At 35.9% G+C, this 23,774-nt stretch overlaps 1 protein-coding gene across 1 annotated transcript in view; it reads left to right on the top strand.

The window, feature by feature from the left end:
- The window catches only part of LOC140137279 (uncharacterized), a 64,269-nt gene extending 41,079 nt beyond the window's left edge, over positions 1–23,190 (top strand). Inside the window, 13 exon segments of the mRNA XM_072158924.1 lie at positions 682–1,046; positions 2,452–2,622; positions 4,331–5,824; positions 7,328–7,473; positions 8,246–8,862; positions 9,647–9,836; positions 10,701–10,807; positions 11,515–11,790; positions 12,325–12,507; positions 13,316–13,503; positions 14,371–14,620; positions 16,815–16,861; positions 18,179–23,190. Of these exon segments, the coding sequence (XP_072015025.1) occupies positions 682–1,046; positions 2,452–2,622; positions 4,331–5,824; positions 7,328–7,473; positions 8,246–8,862; positions 9,647–9,836; positions 10,701–10,807; positions 11,515–11,790; positions 12,325–12,507; positions 13,316–13,503; positions 14,371–14,620; positions 16,815–16,861; positions 18,179–18,217 (4,073 nt within the window). The 3' untranslated portion in view covers positions 18,218–23,190.
- Positions 23,191–23,774: the final 584 nt, after the last annotated feature.

Here is a 23,774-nt window from a genome sequence, read left to right as displayed (position 1 = left end):
AACTTCACATATATAAAATTGGTCAAAAGTATGAAAACCACTATGGCAAATATTTTAATGTTATTTCTGACTTTCAAAAGTTCTTTGGAATTGACATATTGGATGATTTGTCACTGTACTATGTCTACTACATCCTTGATTTGAAACTGGATCCACTTTTATAGGTTTGGATTTCAGAGTTCAAATACGCATGGTTGTCCATGCCCAGTAACAATTAGTTTTTTATCCTTTCACTGCAAGCTTGCTGTGTGTGACAGTAAGCCTATGTGATCCAGTTATAGTCATTGTTTGGATACTATGTTGCCATCGATCAGATGCCAAAATGTACTTAAAGCCTTGAAGGTTTACGTGAAGGACTATAGAAAAATTATTTAATTTGTGTACATTGTGGAACATACTCTTTGTGTGGCTGTGCGTAGTAAGAAGTTGTACGCAGATAGCCTCGCTAATTAGACGTGTAGAGTAGCGTTGTACGTGCGTGTATTAGCATTATTAGTCGCGGAGTAACATGAATGTTCCACGATGTACACGAATTAAATAATTTTTCTATAGTCCTGAACACTTGTGGAATGTACTGAATTTTAATTAATTACCATTGTACCAAATGCAGCAATAAGTTTTAATTAATCATTGTAACAATTTATCTTCTAAAAGACGCTCATGTTGTCTGTTGTTTTACAGCCTCAACTTCCACCGATCCAGCCGAAATCCAAGCTCTGAGGGATCAACTCGAGGAAAGCCGACGTTGGAACGCATCATTACAAATGCGTCTTGATGAAATAAATCAAAGAGCAGACGGTGTCGGCAGTGATGTTGAACCAGTGATACACACCATGGGCAATGAAGAAGAGGAACCAATGGCAGCTTCACAACAAGATGAGGATGAGTCAAAGTCAGATGGAGATTCAGATGCTGATGAGATGAGGAGGAGGAAGTCATTGGAAGATCGGCAAGATTTGGAGAGTGTGAGGAGTATTCCAGGACAAGAGATGCCATCTAAGAAGGTTCCTACAAATAATATGCAGAAGCAACTGGAGGACTTGCAGGTACGATGTGTGTTTTTTTTAGGAGGGGTGGTGATATCCTGTACTCTATCACCCGGACAAACCCCCTTAAATGTGCAATACCACACTCAAGCCCTCGTCCACCTGTCCAAGGACCAGATAGATTTTTAGGATATGGATATGTTAACCATTTACATCCCTGAATTTTCAAATTGGACTTCAAATAAAACTTACGATTTTGATACCTGCAAATGGTAGTCCTCTGAGTGAGTGCAGTTCACTTTTCTGTCTGTGTTTCAGATCTGTGCAGTGATTGTTTTCCAGTCTCCATTACCCTAAGTGGTTTTATTACTTGCATTTCTTTCTTCTATGTTTGGTCCATTTTTCTTTTCCCAATGCTGCTCAGAGTTTTGTACATTGTTCCATTCACTTGTCATTACTGTTATGCGTGTATTAAATGACATCTTTTGTTAAAGGGGGGTAACCCTATCGGTTTAGGATATGGATTCTCTTCAAACTTACACACAATGTCAAATATTGTCCCCTTTATCAATCTATGTGAGAAAACGGAACAATTTCAGCATAAATGTGAATAATTAGCATATTAGCAAGCCAATACACTGATACGCGTGCATTGCATTCTGGTCAGGCATCCCGAAACAACAGCCGAGCGCATGTCCCGGTGGAAACAGGAAGTGTTCGCCTTGGCACTGAAAACCGGCTCGCCCCTGTACACTTTTATACCCTCTGTTCATACTGATTAATCTTAAAAAACATTACATATCACTGCGCTCATTATCATTCTTGACAAGATAGCCCATGCTGTATTTACTTCGCTTAATTATTTCTTTATTTTTAGCTATATGATGCACATTTTCACATATTTATGATTTTTCTTTGTTTTATTTTTTAACTAATTTTTTTAATGGGGGGAGGTGCTCTCATAATTTTTTTTCATATTCCTTGTATCATGCTTGACAATATAGGTCATGTTTCCTTATTTATTTCGCCTCTTATGTATTTCTTTATTTTAGTTTTTTGTTTTATATCATTATAGCGCCATCTATAGTTTGACATTAGGGGCCTATTTGATGTATTTTTATGACGAATTGGTACTGGGGTGAAGACTTCCGAATCTATTCCGATTTCATTCTATGACTACCCAAAACTCCCGTGTCGTGTAAAATGCGAACAACTGGTAACCTGTAAAAACCGCTGTGTTTCATGATTTCTCCGAAATACATCGACTTGGGCGTCAAATTTCAGGATAGTAATGAGAAAAATAGTATCTATTATGTGATACCAAAACCTCATCAACAATGAAAAAAAAAATCGGGGATGATGCTGTCGATCGGGTTACGGACCTTTAAAAAGTTCTTTAAAACATTATGAAATGAATGCTTGCTTGACACCCAAAATAAATTGTAACATCCCACATTCATTGCAGACTAAGCTTGCCCAAAGTGAAGGTGAAAGAAGGATCTTGACACAACAGCTTGAAGCTGTTATGCTAAACCAGAACCAACCTGAACCAGATGGTGGACCAGTAGTACCGATATTGAAACAGCAATTGGATCAAGCTAAGACACTCCTCATGGAAAAAGATAGGAAAATACAGGTATGCAATTGTAGGTTTATTGAATGATAATACACTACGCAAAAAAAGTTTCTTTATGGTTAGGAAATTTACCCACTATTAAAATCTAGCAACTAATTTAGTACGTTTGCTAAATAGTCGCATGCGGGTGGTTGTCCTGCGTATTTTGACACCTCAATCACTACTCTACGACACTCCTGAGAAAAGATATGAATGTTTAAGTAACACGAGGTCGAAAAATGAAAATTGCAAAAAGGCCTATTCAAGTTTTCAGCATAAAAGAACACAAACAACAACAAACATGCAGATAACATTTATTGTTTAATTGCTGAGCACATTTCAGGCATCATCCTGCTGCTTCCAACTTCACTTGAGATTAATCTCTTTCTTTACCAGTCTTTCAATTTGTGTGTCCACCGTTGGCTTCCCTTACAGCAGCCACGCGGCGTCTCATGCTCCTAATGAGGCGTCGAATGTTACCTTGCTCAACCCCGTTCCACTCGTTGATAACGATGCGACGCAATCCCACCAGAGTTGTATCTGCCTTTATCTTCTTGTTGACTCGTCTCTTGTGCTGATCCCAAAGGTTCTCCAAGGGGTTAAGATCAGGGCTTCTGGAGGGTTACTCAAGTGTCTCAAATCCTTCTGCTTCCAGGAATGCAGCTGTAATCATGACCTGTTTTGAATCCCATTTTCAAATCCATCTCTCAAAACGTAAATGTCTTAGTACCCACTCACCTTTGTTTTTGATCATTCATCTGCACAATAAGCAAAGGATTATCCAACATGAATCAATTAAAATGCTTTAAATTAAAATTGAAAAGGCGGGAATAATGAAACCGTCTTGGATCAGTGAATCAGCTCTAAAACCATTGAATAGGCTTCTTTGCAATTTTCATTTTTCGACCTCGTGTTACTTAAACATTCATATCTTTTCTCAGGAGTGTCGTATGGTAGTGATTGAGGTGTCAAAATACGCAGGACAATCTCCCGCATGCGATTATTTAGCAAACATACACAATTGGTCGCTAGATTTTAATAGTGGGTAAATTTCCTAACCATAAAGAAACTTTTTTTGCGTAGTTTATGTAGATGCACAATATAACTATGTACACCAAAGGTAAACTGTAAGTTAATAATTGATTAAAATTTTTTGAATTTTGGTGCAACTCAAAATCATTCATGATGAACAAGGGTGAAGAGGGAAGAGTTGCCCATACCAGGCAGGCCAGCTTGACTACGCAGCAGGATTTGCATATATTTGGCCTGTTTATCTTTTTCTTTTTGACCCATTTTACTTTTATTTTGTCCCAAAATCAGTTTAAAATTGCAAATTTTCAATGTGCAATTATCCTTCTTAAGTCTTGTGTGGGACAGTTATATTGGAAGGCTTTTACCCCCTTAAAAATTGCCAGTAACTAATTTACTGACCTATGAGATGCTACTGCAGCAGTGACTTAGTTTGTATTTAAACGTTTGTTATTATTGGTTTTGGTTGTTTTGTGCTTTTAAATGTTCCACTAATTTGGATAATTGTCACCCACAGTGGTTAGTTGTTTTAAATTGAAGCATTTCACGATAATTTGTCTCTCTAAAGCAATAAATACTTAATTGAAATGAAAGCATGAAGGTCATAAGTGCATTATTATCACTTCTGGTCTTTTTGCATTCAAGTGTCGTATGAGTAACACTGATTACAGCTAATGAGACATTAATTCTCTTGTTTCAGGAAAAGGAGCAGCAAAATCAAGCCCTGCGTCACCATCTGGGAATCGGCCCTAGCTCTCCCATCACTCCTGGTCGCAGCATGATTGCTGGACTAAGTCAAGAAAACACTCGTCTTCAGCGTGAACTCCAAGAATCCAAAGCATACAACAAGAACCTTGAACACCATGTACAAGGTCTGAAAGGCCAATGTATTAAACTGAAACAAATTAATGATGCACTGCAAAAACAACTTGAGAAACTTGCACAGGCAAACTCATCTGACGATGAGCAATTGGGTGTGCTTACAAAGGAGTTGGATAACACTAAAGCTCAAATGCAGAGGAAAGATCAGGAATGTGAGGAATTGAGACAGATGGTTGGGTTGTCAACAGACACTCCGGTTGTAGATGGGCATAACTTGATGGATAAACTAAAACAAGACAATGCAAAATTAAGAAAGCAAATGGAGGAGATTAGGAAGGAATTGGATGAAATGCAGACACAATTAGATCTAGCACATAAAGAATTGGAGGAAAGACCACTTGGCGCAGAAAACAAAGCAGAAATTGCTCGGTTGAAAAAGCAGCTCAGCAGTGCCGATAAGCTTAACGAACTTCTGAAGCGTCACATTGAGTTGAACAGTGCCACCGATGGAAACCAGAGTTTTAATCCAGAATTGATAGTCGATATGGCTAAAGAGATTGAAAACTTGCAAGAGCAGATTGATGGGAAAGCCGGTGGGGATAATGAAGACAAGACTGATGGGGGAAGTGCTGCTAAAGAGACTGGGTCGACTAAGGACAGAAGTACTATCAGTGCTTACAAGAAGACACTACGAAAAGTGGAAGGAGATCTTGATGAAGCAAAGCAGAAGATTAGAAGTTTACAACGTAGACTTCAAGCCACTGAAGGCACAGTGCATCGACAGGCAGATAAAATTAAACAGTACAGGCGTGAAATGCATAATGCTGGTATTGCCCCTCCTGGTACACCAAAACGAGTGCAAAGTGATTCAAACTTGCTTCAGTCATCTCTTTTGGGTTCACGAATTAGATCTATGTCAAATTATAGTAACGTGTCAGCAGATAGTGCCAGCAGTTCAGCCTCTATCAGTCCAGCTCCGTCAGAGCAAGGACTTGCTGCATCAGAGATGTCATTTACCGAGTTTGGTTCTACGGATGATATAACAGAACTAAAAGAACAAATTGGCGTGCTGAAGAATCAGTTGCAGAGATTACGACGAGCAATACGTCACTTACAGAGACGGTTGCGAGCCACTGAAGGTAGTCGATCGCCGAGTCCTACACGGTCACTGAACGATTCTTGGTTTGAGCTTACTGCTAATCACGATGCATTTGAGAAAATGCGTTTGGAGTTAGAGAATTTGAGAGATCAATTGAACCAGACTAATGTTGCTAATATAACATTGCAAGAAAGAAATATTGATCTGCACCATCAGCTGTCAACTTTCTCCTTTGTTGAGGGACAACGACAGGACAAACAATCACAAACAAAGGTAAGTATTTTCTTTGTTGAAGTAAGAAGGGAGGCAGAAAACAAGGGAGGGAGGAAGGGAGAGAATGATATGTAATTTGTTAAAGGTTTAATTAAAGTTTCCACAGTATTTTTTGTGGGACATGAGAACACATCAGACACATCAAATTGCATTCTGAATGTGAAGGAATGTCCTTCTGATATCAATTTAAAATTGATTTTTTGAAATTTGTGATGTACAAATTTATATCAAATTATTAAAAATTGATATTTTTGACATTTAAGACTGTTAATTAAATATAAAAAATATTGATTTTTAATAATTTGCCATCAAATTTGTATTATAGCCCGAATTTAAAAAAATCTAAATATTTGATATCAGAAGGACATTCCTCATATTCAGAATGTCTGATGTTCTCTGGTCCCACAAAAAATACTGCGCAAATGTTGCTATCCAATTCCTTAAAATCGCTGATTTGGTATGATTTCAAGGAAGATAATTCAGCGCGTAGATGTTTCAACTACGGGATGTCATAAGCCAAACATCTTTCTTAGAAAGGAGAGTAAGAACTCATATACAGACATCTTAAGAAGGTCCTCAAATGTGACATTGCAATCCCGGGCCATGTATGGGTGTGTTTGTGTTGCCAAATTGCACACTTTCAAAGCTGTGGTGCATTTCAAAGTTGTGGTGTAAAGTCGTGTGAATACGGGAGAATGAGGTGCAAAGGAATCATTGTTACTTTGATAATTGTATCACTAAATTTGAGTCCAAATTGTGATGTGATAATAGTTAATGCTCTGCGTGCTGACCATAGGCTTTAACATATACATTCCAAGATATTTTCTCAGAAAATCAGGAGCGATCTGAAGAACCACTACTGATATAAAATTGGATTGATTGAGCCCATATTTATTGGTCGAGCTATGAGTTTTAAAATATTGGACGAGACATAGTCGAGTCCCATATTTTAAAACTCGTAGCGAGACCAATCAATATTGGGCGTAAAGCATCCAATTTTATCATTATTATGTTTTGGATCCAATATTTTCACTCATCAAAACATAATAATGGGCTTGTGTGTACACAGTTTAATATGTTTTTCATGCTGATACCAAATATGGTCATGAAAATGTGCATTTCTGAAACTCTGAAATTTGTGAATTTTTAAAGTAAATTTGAAACTTGTCTCGTCTGCAGTTGACACATGCATGGAGCAGATTTTAAGTCAAGGTTTGGGTAAAACCAAATCATGCTTTGCAATTATTATTATGCTTTGTCCCATTAGAAGTTACAGGTATCTTGGTGTATATTTTTCTGGTTGTAGTATCGGATCGTGCATGGTAAGCCAATTATAAAGCGACTGTCAATAGTTTTTGACTGTTTTGGAATTTTTACCAGAAGTCAATATATATATTGCTATATTGAAGCCATGTTACTCACAATACAAAAGAAAATTTTAACCTTACACATTGTTACTAGCATGTATGCAATGTTTAATTATTACCATGTTTCTGTATAAAGCCAACAGACACAGATTCAAACAAAGAAGAACAGTTAAAGAAATTGAACAAAGAATTGCAAGAGAGGAAAAATTTGAACAAGAAATTGCGAGATTTGCTGGCTGAAAACCAGAAGATGGCCGAGGAGACTGGCAGAGATCTTGAAAGGTGAGGGGGTAGCTTGGGCTGTATCAAATCATCAATGATCTATTTATTGTAAAGTCTTTAGCTGTCACTTAATCATGTATGCGTGTCTCATTGAGGGTGATATGCGCCTGGCAAACTTTGATTGATAGTTCTTGATTTTTTGTGCTGATAAAACCCTAAGCACTACATACTCAAACCTTTGTAACGCTCAGCTTAAAGACGCCAATCATTGTTCACTTTTGGGCTGTTGATGACAAATGCTGGCCGGAGGTACATTAATCTGGTCTCTATGCGTGGCTCTCTTTTGGTTACAAGTCATCTGTGCTTTGGTAATCGATGTTAAATATAAGATATATTACAAGATTCAAGGTGAATGAATGTTTTTGCCATAATTTAGTAAAGGTCCTTGACCCGATCGATGGTCTCATCCCCCAATTTTCTTCATCAAAATTGAGATTTTGCTATCAGAAGAAATTCATATTTTTCTCATTACCTCAGTGAAATTTAATGATTGTTAAAATGGTGTGAACAAAAACGTAGTGATTTGTGGTAACCACACCGGAAGTGTATGTACACTGTACTATCCTATGGGGCACTATTGTTATACACATATTTGCTTCTCATAGCAAAACGGCTGGAGCAATACAACTCAAAATTTGGAAACATTGTTTTAATGGTAGGCCTCAAGCTAATATAAAAAAACAGAGCATGAATTAAGCACCAATCTACTTACTATAGTATGTCAACAGGTATTTTCCTACAACCCTTTTTAAAAATTGTTTTCCTATTCTAGACTTGCTAAAGAAGTGGAGCAGAAAAATTCAACCATCAGTTCACTTCGTAAGCAGTTAAGACAAGCTCGCATGAACAAATCACAGAGAACAATGGCAAATGGACAAGATCAAGTTGATCCTACCAGAAAACGATCTCAAACTGCACCAGGACTTGACAGGCCACATGATGCAAAGGGTGACAATGATGAGCCTGACTCTGCTAATCAACACCAATTTGCAGGTAGAACTCACATGTCAAGAACTCACAAAAGGACAAGTACTGTCAAAACTGACCATTGGTCAAATGCAGCGGTCAGTAGTGATGAAAGCAGTAGTACCAGGACTGAAATTGACCACCTGAAGACTAAGCTTAGAGAGACAGAACGTCTCAGTAAAACTTTAAAAACTGAATTAGAAATATATCGTAAGGTGCTGGATGGATGGTCAGATGGAACTGGCGGAGTACCGGTACCAGATGAGAGACAACAACAGCAGCAAGACCCTAATGATGTGTTGAAGGAACATCTGGAAGAAATCAGAGCTTTAAGGAAACGTCTGGAGGAGTCCATCAATGTGAATGATAGGTTACGAGAACAATTGGAAGCTAAGCTTGCTGGAACAGACAGTGAATCTGAAGGTGAGGAAGGGACATTGACAATGTTATTTGATGTATTTTTGCTTAGTTTCTATATGAAAAAGGTGGAAAGACATAAATTGTGGTGTACGTGAAGGACAAAATGTGTTTCAGAAGTTTTTGAAGGATATGTTACTAACAACAGAGTCGATACTCCACTGTTTTTTCTCAGTGGCCCAATCCATTTGAAACTGAAGTTCAAGGTTCAAACTATTAAGCTGTATCTTAAATAGTTAAAAAGGAATAAGTATTATAGGGTATAGGTAGCTCTAAACTTATGTGTCACTATGTGAAACAGGAAATTTGAAAAAATCACTCTGCGCTACTGTGTTATGACCGACAAAATGATTGAGAATTTTAGCAACCAGATGTATGAGGTGTATCTTATCTTGTGGTAAAAATTGTATTTTTAAGATCTGAAGAAGTCACATTGATGTCTAATCACAAGTGGTTCAATCCTTTTGTTATCTTGTTTGAAATTTAAGTTCTTGATAACTTTTCATAATTTGATACAGCTATATCTTTTAAACCATGTTACTTGACATCTTCACAGCAGATGTCTGATTGTTCACAAGATTTCAAGTCACAAGTTTATTTGGAATTTATCCTGAGATCAATCTTTCTTTTAGGACTTTTTATAATTTCCCACCCTTATTATGTTATAGTATTTCTTTTTCTACCATTTGTTATATCTATTTCATTGCATTATTTGAGATGAAAACAAATGAATTTAATTTGATTTGGAGCATTTAATCATCAGTATTGTGTTCATCTTTTATTTCCTAAGGTACTACCACCATACACCTGCATCAGACCAACATAGAACTTAGTGAAGAGAATAACTCCCTGAAAGTACTGATACAAGAGAAAGACAAGATGATAAGACAATTGACTGATGAATCTGTAATTCAAGAAAAAGAACAGATGATAAGGCAACTCACTGAAGAATCCACCAGGAGTAGGGTGAAATTACAGAGGTAAGCTTATACTGGGCAGGATTTGTATTGAAAGATGTGGTATATGATTGATGGACATGATAGGACTTACACCTTAGCATGGCAATGTGCAGCACCACAGGGAGCACGAAGGGGCACCCCTGGTACTACCTAATACTTGACTACATTCTCTGGGCGGTGTACAGATTCTCTGTGTGGCATACAGAAAAATTGTTTGTCCTGAATATGTCAACTAATCCTGACGAAAGCTGGATAGTGTTATATTTGTCCAATGATGATCCCATTGAAACCCTCAATAGGTAGCAGGAATATGTGTCACAAAGCTTAACAAGCAATGTTTAGGCCTATAGGTTATTAAACGTGTATCACCTGTTGGGAGTGAAATTGCACTAAATGATGCATGCGTACTGAGTTGTTGATGTGTCTAATGCACGAGCCCCAAAAAGGGGGGAGTGCATTAGATGCATCAACATCTCAGTACAAGTGCATTATTTTGTACAATTTCTCAAGCATCAAGTGATATCCATTTATTAACCAATTTCATATACAAGAAAATTATTTTCTTAAGAAAATTGTCACTAAATAAAAATGCATCAACCCGTCCGCAAAATTAATCAATCCTACGCGATGTGAAAGCATGTGAAAGCACTGCACGTAGTAAACAGTGTCATTATACACAAGCAATGCACTCCACGTATTTTTCTAACTACTTTTCTGATTGGCTGCTTTGATAAAGGAGTGTAAGAATGTTACTCTGTTGTGGCAAGAATATTGGATTTCAAACTCACCCTATGATGTGGTTGGCTTGTCAAAGGTCACAGTTTATATTATATGTGTTTGTTTTGTGAACTATATTCTAATATTCATGTATGCATTTGTCTGTAGGATCACAACAGAGAACCAGCGCTTGAAAGAACAGCTGGAAGAAAATACACACCTGGCCGACTCTTTACGATTTGAGTTGAATGTCTATGAACATCTGCAACAAAAAAGTAAGTACATCAACACATTAACAAAAAAAAATAGGTAGCTGAACAAAGAATAGCCTTTACCAGGAACTGTGGCACATTTCACATATTTGGTTGTCCCTATATAACAGTGATTTCATACAAATTCCTAACCGTGTGAATAAATGCAATGCATGAGACCCAATCAGACATGTTTATTTGCTAAAGCATTAATGCGATACATGGGTACTAATAAACAACAGTGGACCTCTGCATAATATTAATGATGGAATCAAACAAGGTGACGGATATGAATGAGGTTAATAACTTGGCATGTATCAATTATTATTCGGGTATTGTAAAAAAGTAAGCATTTTGCTTTGACCTCGAAACATCCTCCCGGGCTGTGACCCACACAATATTCCTCAGTTCCAAATCAAAATGTATAAATAGTTACAATATCCTCAAGAAATACTGATATCCAGTCATTAACGTCTAATCAATACCTGTGCCCTGAATGTGCATGCTTGTCCACTGTACTTGTGCATTAGAGGTGCATCAACATCTCAGTGTGCTTGCAATATTGTGTCAAATTTCAAAATATGCAGTTATTAACATATAAGTAACTTATAAATTGACAAAAATACATCAGCAAGATATACATTTATAATATCAAGTATTTAAATTTGTAATCTGTAAATGAAAAACACCACCGAAAAGTAACTTATCATGATACTTATTACAATTTTCAGATTCGGCAGGTGGCAGTGCAGGCAGCAGTCCCTCTGCACGTATAACAGACCCATCATCAGGAATAGACCTCACTGAGTTATTACGTGAAATACGCCATCTACGAATCCAATTAGAACGTAGCATAGATACAAACAATGCACTGAGGCTAAGATTGGAGGAGATGATGGCTGATAAGAATGGAACCAAGGCATCACCAGTTACAACATACAGGATAACGACAACAGAAACAGTAGAAAATAGGAGAGACAGTACTGCGAAAAGGGAGCTTTTTAGAGGTAAAATATGAAAGAGATGTTGTGTTTTTAGTCAGGATATGTGACACAATCTGGTCCATGGAGGCCAAAGGTGGCAAATTTGAAATTGAGATAAAGGCAAAAATATGGGGTAAAAAAACAACAATAAAATACGTAAGAAAATAGACATCACAAAACTATAGAACCAAGTATGCTGGTCCATTGGTGTTTTCAGTATATGATAGCCTAATGTTTGTAGAAAGTAATGATTATAGTAACTAAGTTGTCAAAAATGCCTCCTTTGGCCTCCATGGAACAGATTGTGTCATATACATTGGGTTCTTCCACTTTGTTTGCTAAAACACTTACCAAAATTTATCCATGGCAAATCATTGTTGTAAATACTGTTATTCCTGAACACAATCTATGTCATTTCAATGATCATGAAAAACTCTACATGTAATTTTGACAAAGTGTGCCTAGTGTTCCAAGAACTTTTTTGGGAAAGAGCAGATTGCTTATTATTTTAACTCTCTGTAGAACTTACTATCCTAAGATCTATTTATTCCATATCAGATGACAGGACATCCAATTCAAGACCTAGAAGTCACAACAATAGTACAGATGATGAGATCCACACAAGACAGCAGCAGGATGCAAGTGATAGACTTAGAAGTACTACTACTAATAGAACACAGCATTACAATCAAGATCTAGATGATGAAATTGAAGAACCACAATTCTATTCAATACCACCAGGTAGGTTTATGTTAATAATGTTATCTCTTTCTTCAGCAGGGGTGGGCTCACAAAAATATATTACTAAGATTATAACAAAGTTAATAATAACACTGCGTATGACCATCAAACTCTGATATTCATACACAATGTGGCCCTCAGCTTTCTACATTGGACTATTCCAGTTGAAATCCATACACCCCTTATGGAAGACATAACCTTAATCTTCTACACAGATAGTATGAATTTTAAATAAGTTTACCTGAATGGGTGACATCTACACCCCTGCATTACAAAAAATGACCCACTTTGATTGACAGAGAAATAAATTCAGAACTTATGTGACTTCAGGGGCTCAAACTTGCATCACCACACACTAATGCACCAGAGCAATAACACCTTATGGATTAAGCTATAGTCTATATGTGACACGATCAAGGGAAATGAGTCGGATGTCGCTAATATTGAATTTGAGATATTGGCAAAGAAAGTGTTACAGGGTCGACATGTGACTAATTCCCCCGATCATGTCACATATCTACCTTGAGTCACCGGCACTAGCTTTGAAGTTCAGCATGTGCTGCATTGGCTTGGTGTTGTTTCTTGCGTGTACATATGCGCCACTTTGATCGTGTGCGTAAAAATATGTACACGCACCATGTAACGCTAAGCTAATACAGAACACGCTGAACTTCAAAGCTAGTGCCTGTGACTCGAGGTAGATATTATAGGCTATAGCTTGGATTGTTAAATACAAACATTCTCTGTTGTGTTACATTGTAGTTCATACATACAATAATTTGTATTGATGTGATGTGTTCTCTTCCAGGTGCTGGTCACATGAATACTATTCCATCGCTTCTTACCAATGGAGCATCAGCAACAGTACATATCAGTAGTAATGGAGATGGGTTGTATGCTATATGTACATTGGCTACATACAATGCTATCCATAGAAGTGTTACTGAGAGCTGTGTTATAGGCAAACTTATAGAAACCAAACTACTAGGATTAAGAGTAAGTATGAGTGGTTTACAGGTTTTATGCTATATGTGCATTAGCCACATATAATATTATATCATGATTACAATGACTTTAGCCATGTGATAGTTTTAATTATATTACTCATACATAAATTCTAGACAGTTCATTGGTTGATTACCATTTGTCATTTTTACCATCACCCTCTCCTTGTGATAGTCTTTACCATCATAGTGCCTGCCATAGTGCGCCTGCGCCAAGCCGTGCGCCGACTCTTAGACTCGCCGATTTAGTTATGAGGTGGATCCCAAAATGTGACCTATATCACGGCAAAACATGGTGTTATGTTGATGAAAAATGTATTTCCTACCTTAAATAGTATTTTAGTAATAGAATTTATGTATGTGTGATATAAAATAAATATTAACTGTCTTAAATTTGTGTAATGGTCGAAATATAATCACTAGGTGAAAGTTGTATTGTTCCATTCCACAAGCCGGAACAATCCATCTTTCACCTCATGATTATATTTCGATCATCACACTCATAGACAGTTAATATTTGTATACTATCACTTGGCATGAAAAGAAACCATGTTATATCATGATATAAAACAAATATTACATGCCAATATTTGTGTAATAGTAAAAATATATCATTTGGTCAAATTTTGACTGATCTATTTCGCTCGGTACACCTTGTGAAATAGAAAAGTCAAAATTTGACCTCATGATATATTTGACAGCAACATAGTTGACACATCAGCATGTAGAAGGAGTGGAGACTTTGCCTCTGCTACCCGATCACCAGCATGTACCAGGAATTACTGTAATGTCAAATTGTCACAATAGAAAAAATTTTTGCACAATTATAATCACATTTTTCTCAAAATGTTGTTTGCAGGGTGAACCTATGTCTGTCAAGAAATGTCAAGGTTTATTGAAGAATGTCAGGTTCCTAATCTCCCACCTGGATGAATGTATTCACCATCTTTCACTATTCTGGAAGAGTAAGCTTCCTCAAAATGATGAGCTTGTAGCCAAGCTGAAGAAACGTTTGTCTGCTCAGGAGAAGACAATGAGACAGGCATTAGCAAAACTGTCAGCTACAAACAGAATGAAAGAAGGCATGGAGCAGGCAATCATTGACCAATGTAAGTTTATAATATTTGAAGAAAGGATAAAACTTTCTCTCACAATCAAAGAAAGTAAATTTATTGTATGTCACATTGAGAAACTTTACTGTAAAAAGGTGTGTGACATTTAACCAGACTACTACATACTATTCACTTACAGCCAAAATCTCTGTGCTTTGTATGCTGTGAATTCTAGCATATTCATGAGGGCTGATCGTTCGATTTGTACGTGTCTAACCAGAGAAGATGATAAAAGAGGAGGTCGCTCGCTGCCCACATCAAATAAATAATGTGTGCATCCGCCTATTGATGGAAACAATGATCTAATCCGATTGATCAACTAATACGATAAGTGGCTTTGCGAGTCACGACTGTCTAGCTCTAAACGACGCATGCCCGGATATCAATTTGTTACGTCAGTTGACCTCGAAATATAATTTCTGTATTGTTTGGCATGACTGGCTGCTAAGTTTGACCCGAGATCCCTGTGAAAAAGACCCGCATTTTGGATCCAAATAGCATTTTTTGACACGTTTGGACACAAAACGGGAGTATATGGAGAAACTGACACGAGTTTGAATTACTGATTACACTGGTTTTATGTTTCCGTAAACTGCCGCAAATATTCAAATAGTTATCATTTAAATTTCTTTTCCTTTGACCTTATATTAATTTGACTGGAAAATTAATTATGCTTGACTTTCCATAACTTAACAATTTTTTTGATTTTTTTAATGGGAGTTGCAATATATATAATGCTTCTTCACTGTTTAAAAATCATGGTCACCCTAGTTAGTATTATTTTTTTAAACAAAAAAGCATGATTTGACTGCAAAATTGGGACTTTAACGATGTACTTCCGTGTGTGGAATATTTTCTCCACTGGAGAGAACTACCAAATCAGACTAGCGTGTGGCGGATGAACAGATTACCACAAAGGAAGTTTCAAGTGGTGTTTTAAGTACCCCAAACAAAGAAAAGTGAATAGAGGTTAACTGTGGGTAATCGGATTATATGTTCGAGCGATCTCCTCTTTTCTCATCTTCTCTGGTCTAACATATCTCGCCTTCACGATATGCGATAAAGCATTACGTGTCTTCTTGTAAAACCATAGAAATATGCAGTATGTGCATAGCAGTTTTGTCTAGCGTACTTCATTGAATGATTGGCCCTCAGTAACAGGTGATGCTGGGACTTAACTTGTTTGTAAATAGTCTTGTGTATTGGAGAAAAGTGGCCATGCCAACCAATGACATTTGGGCCCTGATCAAATCTAGAATACAGGTTCGAAATTCAGGGAAACCACCAACGCCATGGCCTCTGTTGCACTTAGACTCGGCCATTGGTGCCCTTCAATTTCAAACTATTCTTTGATATATGTGACATGATCTGGTCCATGGGGGCCAAAGGCGGCAAATTTAAAACTGAGATAAAGGTAAAAATACGGAGTAAAAAACAATGAAATACATAAGTAAATAGACATCAAAACACTTAAGAACTTTAGAACCAAGTATGCCAGACCTCTGGTGTTTTCAGTAAATGATAGCCTATTGTATGTATAATGTGATAATCACAGTAACTCAATTTTCAAAAATGCCTCCTTTGGCCCCCATGGACCAGATCGTGTCACATATATTAATTGAAGACCAAATTTAAAAGACCAGTTTGTGCCTGACATCCGGTCAAAGGTGCAGTCTTTTTTTAAATTCTGTCTTCAATTATAGTGGTGTTCATACCTTTCACTCACAGGCCTTGTAATGAATGCCCATGAAAGTGAATTTTCAAGGCCTGGTAAAATGTAAAAGAAAACATAAACATAAAACATATGCCAGTTAAAATTCATATACCCCTATGGAAGACATGACTTCCTTGTTAGGCCAGATTCTACTAGTTACTGTTTTTCGCTGTTCAATTCTGGAATGCTATGGAACTGAACAATTTACAGTTACAGGTGTTTCAAAACAGTGACCCTAATCTTGTCTGTAAATGAGGTTACCTGAATGGGTGACTCCATATGAAATCTACACCCCTTGTGTGGGAGATAATGGTAATTTCTTCCATAGGGGGTGTATGGATTTCAACAGGAATAGCCCATTTGTAGGCTATCATCCATGATATACAGTATGGTAGCTATTCATGTAGCCATGTAAGTTAAGATTAATCAAAGTTGTCTAGGTGCCATTGACATTTGAAACTTTTTTCTCACTTTTAGTGGCTATGACTCACACAGTGCTCCGGCAAGCTCGTGGTAATTTGGAGGTAAGCCATAACTTTGTTCTGTGATTGAAAACATGAATAATTGAAATATTTGAAATTCACTTGTTTTGAAGTAATAGTATGAAGGGGCAACATAAATGAGATGATTTGTGGTGTATGCTCATTGATTACAGGGACCAAACTTAAATAAAGTGTATGAAAGCATACAGGATTGGTATAACAAATTTACAGTTAAAACTAAGGGATTCATGTTTCAATGTTGTTCATCACCGTTCAACAGCGATGTGTCCATGTTGTGGACTTGGTTTAGTTTGTGAGGGCAACTTTAGCTGTCCTAGCAAAGTGAATCATGCAGATGCGCTGGACACAAGTTGTTAAACAATAGTGAAGAATGGTGAAACACAATTTTAATCCCTTTCAACAACGAAAACAAGCTAAAGATAGTCTAATTCACATGATTATTTCATGAGAAATGTCAGTTAGTCATTGCCACTCAACCTTACAAGAAGATCAATGATTCCTCTGTTGAAATCAGCAATAAACCTACGAAATGAAACTGCAATGTTTAGCCGCTTCCTCCAAAATAAAAAGCACAAGTTCCAGGCATGACAAGTTTTATGCGCATAAAACATGCTTGCTTTTGTTAACTTGCATTCACATATGTGACACGATCAAGGGAAATGAGTCAGATGTCGCTAATATTGATTTTGAGATATTGGCAAAGAAAGCGTTAATATTCTTTTGTTTTATATTGTTTTCAACGGTTGATAAATTGACCTAACTTCATAAAGAAAAGTCGTATCAACATAGGGTTTTCAGTTTCTGAAAGCTCTAAATGTCCTCTATAGAAAAATATGTTAAACTTATTTTTGACCAGGGTCAACATGTGACTCATTCCCCTTGATCATGTCACATATATATTAATGTGAAATTGTGGATTCATCACAGATTAACAACTGTTGCTTGCTGTATAACGGTATAAGAAGAGTTATTGAACATCTTTATAAATCAGGGAATAAGAGTCTGGGTACTCGCTATCAAAGGCAGTGGAATTTATATCGGAATGCATTTGTCCAAGCCAAAACTACTCACAGGTTTCCTCCTGCATCTAAAACTGGGCTTTTTTCCTTGAGTTTATTGATATGTATTGCCTCCCATATTGAATATAATAAATAAAGGTATTGGAAAATGGGGCAACAATCGGAACTTTGTACATTGAAAAAGCATGGTAGCACCCAGATCAGTTATGATCATGATAAGTGGTACATGACTTCAGTTAGACCAGTTTCAGCACACTGTGACAGTGGACCATTAAAACCAATTCAAATATTTTATTTTCTCCCGTTTTTTATTTCCCAGGCGCAGCCAAGGAGGACAAGTATTACAAGCAGTGATTGAAGTGTCCCAACAATGAATGCCACCATATTCTGTGTGCAACATATCCTTTTAACAGAAATATGTAATTGTTTAAGGCTGTTATAATATAAATTGTCACTTCTACCTCTAAATTATAAGTATCCATTCCCTTCAATCTATTGGCAGCGAAGTCAAGAATATAACGAGTATTGATGTTAAATATTAGCGTTCATTTTGTTTGTGCCATTGGTTTGTTCTGTTTTATTTTAATTTGTGAAAATTTAATTTATTTTTGTATTCATCAAGAAAATGCTAAATCTAACACAATGAGAGAGAAAAACAAAGATTCAAAAACATAGATACAATTGCTCTATTCACCCGACTTGATTTTTGTGTAGTGAGATATTTTAGCAGTAATAATTGTTCACAAATGTTGTAGTGTTGTGGATTGTTTTATTTATGGTTTCAAAGGGACTACACATTTAACCCTGTTGATCACAAGCATTTTCACAGAAATAAAAGCTTATGAAAATCACAAGTATTTTCACAGAAATAAAAACTTTTGAAAATTTTCATCTACACTTAATTCACCTAGTGTTAGACCGACCATCCATCATGGGGTGTTACACGTAGGTGATGGTTTTTGGAAGCATTTCTTACTATTCTTAGTACCTATCATCTTAATCCTAAGAGTCAAATATTGCAATAATCATTTCCTCTGACCTTTTATTTATACAGTTATTTGGTCAGGTCATTAGAGCATTGACATTGATCCAAAGGTCCTGGTTTCAATTTATATATTCTTGATATTATTTGTGTTGTATGTTGTGATTTGTTTTTAAATGGATTTCTTAAAATTTTAGGGTGTAAATACTGAAGCTCTTGTGTTCTTTTCAAATTCTCAATCATTCCAAATAGAAATAATATTGTTTTAATTTTGTGATGATTATTCAGTCAGTTGTACTTTAATCAGCACCATATATCTAGGAACTGTGATGCTTTTGTTATTACACCTGTATAAATGGGTCCTCTTTTTGTGCAATATTATGTCCGTTCCAATTTTTTTTATAAAAAGTGAAGAAACTGATGACAATCTAGGCCATATATTCATTGTTCTCAATTTATGAGATGCATTATTTTAAAGCTGTATCTCAAGACTTACTATTATTATATATTCCAGCATAACCGAAATCATCCACTTAGAGCATTATTGTAACATTTGTAGAACACCTTCAATTATTGTTCAAATTTCTGATTTTCGCATGATTATATAAATATACTATAATGAACTAAAATTAAAATACCCTGCTAAAATCAAGGTCTAGGGTGCTGTATATTTGACAAATTGACCTTATTATCTAAAAACTGAATACTGTATAAGAGGTCATTTTCGTGTACAGTCCTTCCCTATACTTGTAATACATTATTCACATATTCGCGAGGTGTTTTTTTCGTGGTTGGAGCTCTAATCGCTACATTCACGAAAATAAAACCCTCGTGAAAATTACCACTTATACAGTAATACACACATTCAGAATGCAGACTCTAGATTTCAGAGGGAAAATTTCACATTCCTCAACATGGGAAAACATTTACTCACCTTGATTTTTAGATTGTGTTATTTTAGACACTTCATTCTTGTGAAGGATTTTGCTTTGTGATTTTTATTTTGAAGTAAGGAATAACCGTGTCTTTCTGGTGTTTGTGATATATTCATTGAATTCTCTGACTTGTTTCTTCCATATTGGTGTGGGTTTCTCATTCTGACGAATTCCAGATATTAACTTAAGTTTGTTTAGTTTATACAAGGCGGAAAAAATAAGACTCATAACACCGGTATTGATATAGAATGACATGCACACAGTTGGGTGCAATGCTTACGCTTGTTGTGTGGTGCGTAATGTGTGACTGGCGCACGCTTATGTGAATTTATGCGAGCATGAGTTGGGACTTTATTAATGTGCACAGTAACAAAAGCCAAATAACTGCCACCTTATATAAGCCGAACAAACTCTATAAACCACACCTTGGCTGTAGAGGGGGGTGTTATCAATATTTTGGTGCTGACTGTCTTTTCTATATTATTGTGGTTTTGTCGTACTGATATATCCTTATATAACTATAAACTCTCCCTTTGTTTTATACTGACTGTAGAAGGCAATGTGATCAATTTGGATCAAGGGGGGGCCTCTAAGTGGAAAGGTAGGTACAGGGATGTGCAGTAAATTTAGGGTATAACTCATAATTTTTAGAAAAACGTTCCCTCCAATTCTGGTTAATTTGCCGAATTGGGCAAACATACCATAATTTTGAACACAAATAATTAAAATATTTTTGGGTCCCTTTTTTGTCAAATTTGGTATATTTATGGGGTATAGTTTCAAAATTCCAGGTGTACATTCGTACCCAAACCAAATTTCCAAATTGAGAACCCCCTCCCCAGGTGTTACCCATGCTTGGTGAATCTCAAAAGACATTATGGGATATAGCAATTGGTAGTCATCAGAATGGGGAAATCACAACGATATAACACAATACAGTAATGTACATAATCAGTATGAACTCAGTGTCTTTGAGAAGTTGTGTGCCTTCAATGATATTTTGCCTTTTCTATACACAGCTTTTTGAAAATGTATATGATGCTCAAATTTCATTCTTAAATTAGTGTATATGGAAGTGTTAGTCCAGAGCTGTGTAACAATCATAAATCTCTTTTGTAAAATCAAAGTCTTTGTAATTTATGCATTAAGATCTGATGCGTCAATGATGTACCCTAACAGTTAGTGAAAAGGATTTGTCTGTCAGACTGCCATATGTAGTGCAAAAGATGAATTTGTAAATGTACAATGGTACTGAATTGGCTGTATAAATCTATGATATAAAAGCTAGGAATAAGAAATTAATTAGCATGTGACCTACACTGCTCAACAAAAATTAAAGGATCAGAAATCTTGATTTGCTTTCTTTTCCTGTTCTCAATGGTGCTGATAAAGGTGTTTGTCCGTGTCATGGCACTTCAGTATTCGGTAGTGTATGGTCTATTGCCTGAACATTACTGAATGAAACAATAATCATCTGGCTTACCATGCTGCTATGTTTTGAAAAATACTAATAAATAAGTCTGATCCTTTACTTTTTTTAGTAGTGTATTTATAATAAGTATAAGGGGAAAGTATGTTAATATCCTAAATTCATATGTTCATTATAGTTTTTATTTTCAGCATTTTTACACACAACAGAAGAATTAAATGTTAAATGTCAGCTTATGGTATTAAGAATCTTTAATTCCACTGGAAATTATACTGATTTTGGTCATCAAGATCACTTTTAGATGAGTCAGTTGGAATTCAATTATAATATTTTTTCCTGTAAAATTTGTTTTCATTGGTATTGATTGAAATAAGTACTAATTAGTGCAATATATTATAGGCCTATATAATAGACCTTTTACCCTACTAGTATCTAATTGGATGCTCAATTTGTATTGGGGTGCTGTGTTGAGTTAAAAAAGGATGAACATATAGGATGATGTTGTTGTGAGGGAATGAAGACCTCACCAAAACTAAGATTATTTTTTAGCCAAATTTAGTTGTTTTTTCCCTCCACTCCCCATTGCCATGTGCATCTAATAATCCTAGCCTAGTCATATTAAATAATCATGTTTCATATAATTAGGTGTAAACTCGTAACGAAAGAATGATGAATTTATGTGACCCATCCTATTGAAAAACATGGCAGTTGTCAAAAATCTACATTTAAAGAACAATTTGTAATATTTTTTCACATAAAATCAATATTCTTCATATCCGATATCAATGTATGATATCTCATTGTAAAGCAAAGAGGACTTGTTTTATAACTAAATTTTCATTTTCAAACAACTGCCATGTTTTGATATGATTTGTCAGATATTTAAATTAGACCAGTGTCTTAACAGAGTTTTTTTTATCCCTAAAACATGTGTTAGAAATTGCCATGTTACAATAGAAATTTCAAGTGAATGAACGCAGCTGCCAACAGCATAACGAATGTCCGCCTACACTAGAGTGAAGAACGGATTGAATGCCTGTGTGTGCATAACGCAATAGTGAATCCAATGATGCCGACTCACTCATCATTGGTTAGTAGTTTCCAAAGTTGTGCGTTTACATGTATTTGTTCATTCAAATGAAATTCTTGCTATAATATGATGCCAGGGCCCTCATACATACAAGTACTACAATATTGTAGGCATCAACTAAATGATAAACATGTTCCTGCTTTTGAGTCTCTTTTTGTTTTACCAGCAAGTGTTGTTTTCATTGCTCAATGTTTTGTGACCCTTCCAAAATAAGTGTGCTTGTGTAACTGAAATATCAATGCATTTAAAACAAGATAATGTATTTACCATATTTACGATGATTGCCAGAATTTCAGATGGATTTGATGTAAATGTCAGACTATCTAAGAGGTGATCACATGATATTGTTTGATTGTTATTTGTGACCCAACACCAGTGAATGAGGCTGATTGTAGCAAATGACATTTTGATTTATGAGCGCAAATGTAGAGCATGGTCAAAAATTGGACCACATTTATAAAAATGCACTTGAAGGAACATTTTACATGTTCTATCAAATCCAAGACTTAATATTTTTGAGTATTTCTTGTTCATTTCTTGTTCATTTCCTCCCTCGACTAATTAACAAATTGAGAACTTCAGATGGTAATATCTTGGTGTGTATTGGATGTGATGAGACACATGATTTTCAATTATTTTAATTATGTTCAACTTTTGAACAGAATGCTGTATAACATTGATGTTGGTATCAAAATATTTATTGATTCATATGAAACACTTTGATATGAATATCTCAGTGTTGCCCTTTCCTTGTTCAGCCTCATTTACTCATGTTGGGTCACCTTCATTAATCATAAAATTAGTCAGGAATTATGGAGATCAATCAGTTGTAGCTATATAGCAATTTAAAAAAAAGTAATTGTGTGTTTGGGACTTTGAATTGCAGTTGAAGAAGCACTAGTACATGTATTCAATTTCATTAGCAAAACTTGATAAAACACCAATAATCCATTACATTACAATAAATGAAATATATTCCAACTTATAAAAGTTTACAAATGTGTAATTTGATTTAATTTCTTACAAGATTGTATTATCATTTCATTGTGTATCTTACTCATGGATTGTTTGGACAAAATTATCAACAAGTTATTCGGGCCTTATATGGTAATCAATCTCTGGGTATATTGGACAAGTGCAGTCATAGGGATGTCAGTGCACATCTTGGAGCACAAATTTTGTGGGCACAACTTCAAGTTATGAGCATTTGTTTTGAAAGACATCGCACATATGCAAAAGACTTTCTTGTCACTGACTGCACTAAGCCTACTCAGAGATGCAACCCTCCCGATTTGGTCAGAGTCTCCCGAAAAATTCTCCCAAAATCCTCCCAATTTTGTTATATAGAAGGTATTTTTCAAGTTATTGTTAAATTGAGGGGATAGTGTAGAGGTAGGCGTAGGTGAAGTCAAGAGTAGACTTCTCCGTAATCCACTTGTCCATCATTCATAGATTTTCCAGGGGCTGATCCAGAGGGGC

Source organism: Amphiura filiformis, chromosome 17 (genome assembly GCF_039555335.1).
Source record: "Amphiura filiformis chromosome 17, Afil_fr2py, whole genome shotgun sequence".
Classification (NCBI taxonomy): domain Eukaryota; kingdom Metazoa; phylum Echinodermata; class Ophiuroidea; order Amphilepidida; family Amphiuridae; genus Amphiura; species Amphiura filiformis.
The sequence above is the reverse complement of the archived record's forward strand: the minus strand, read 5'-3'. Positions and strand labels throughout refer to the sequence as shown.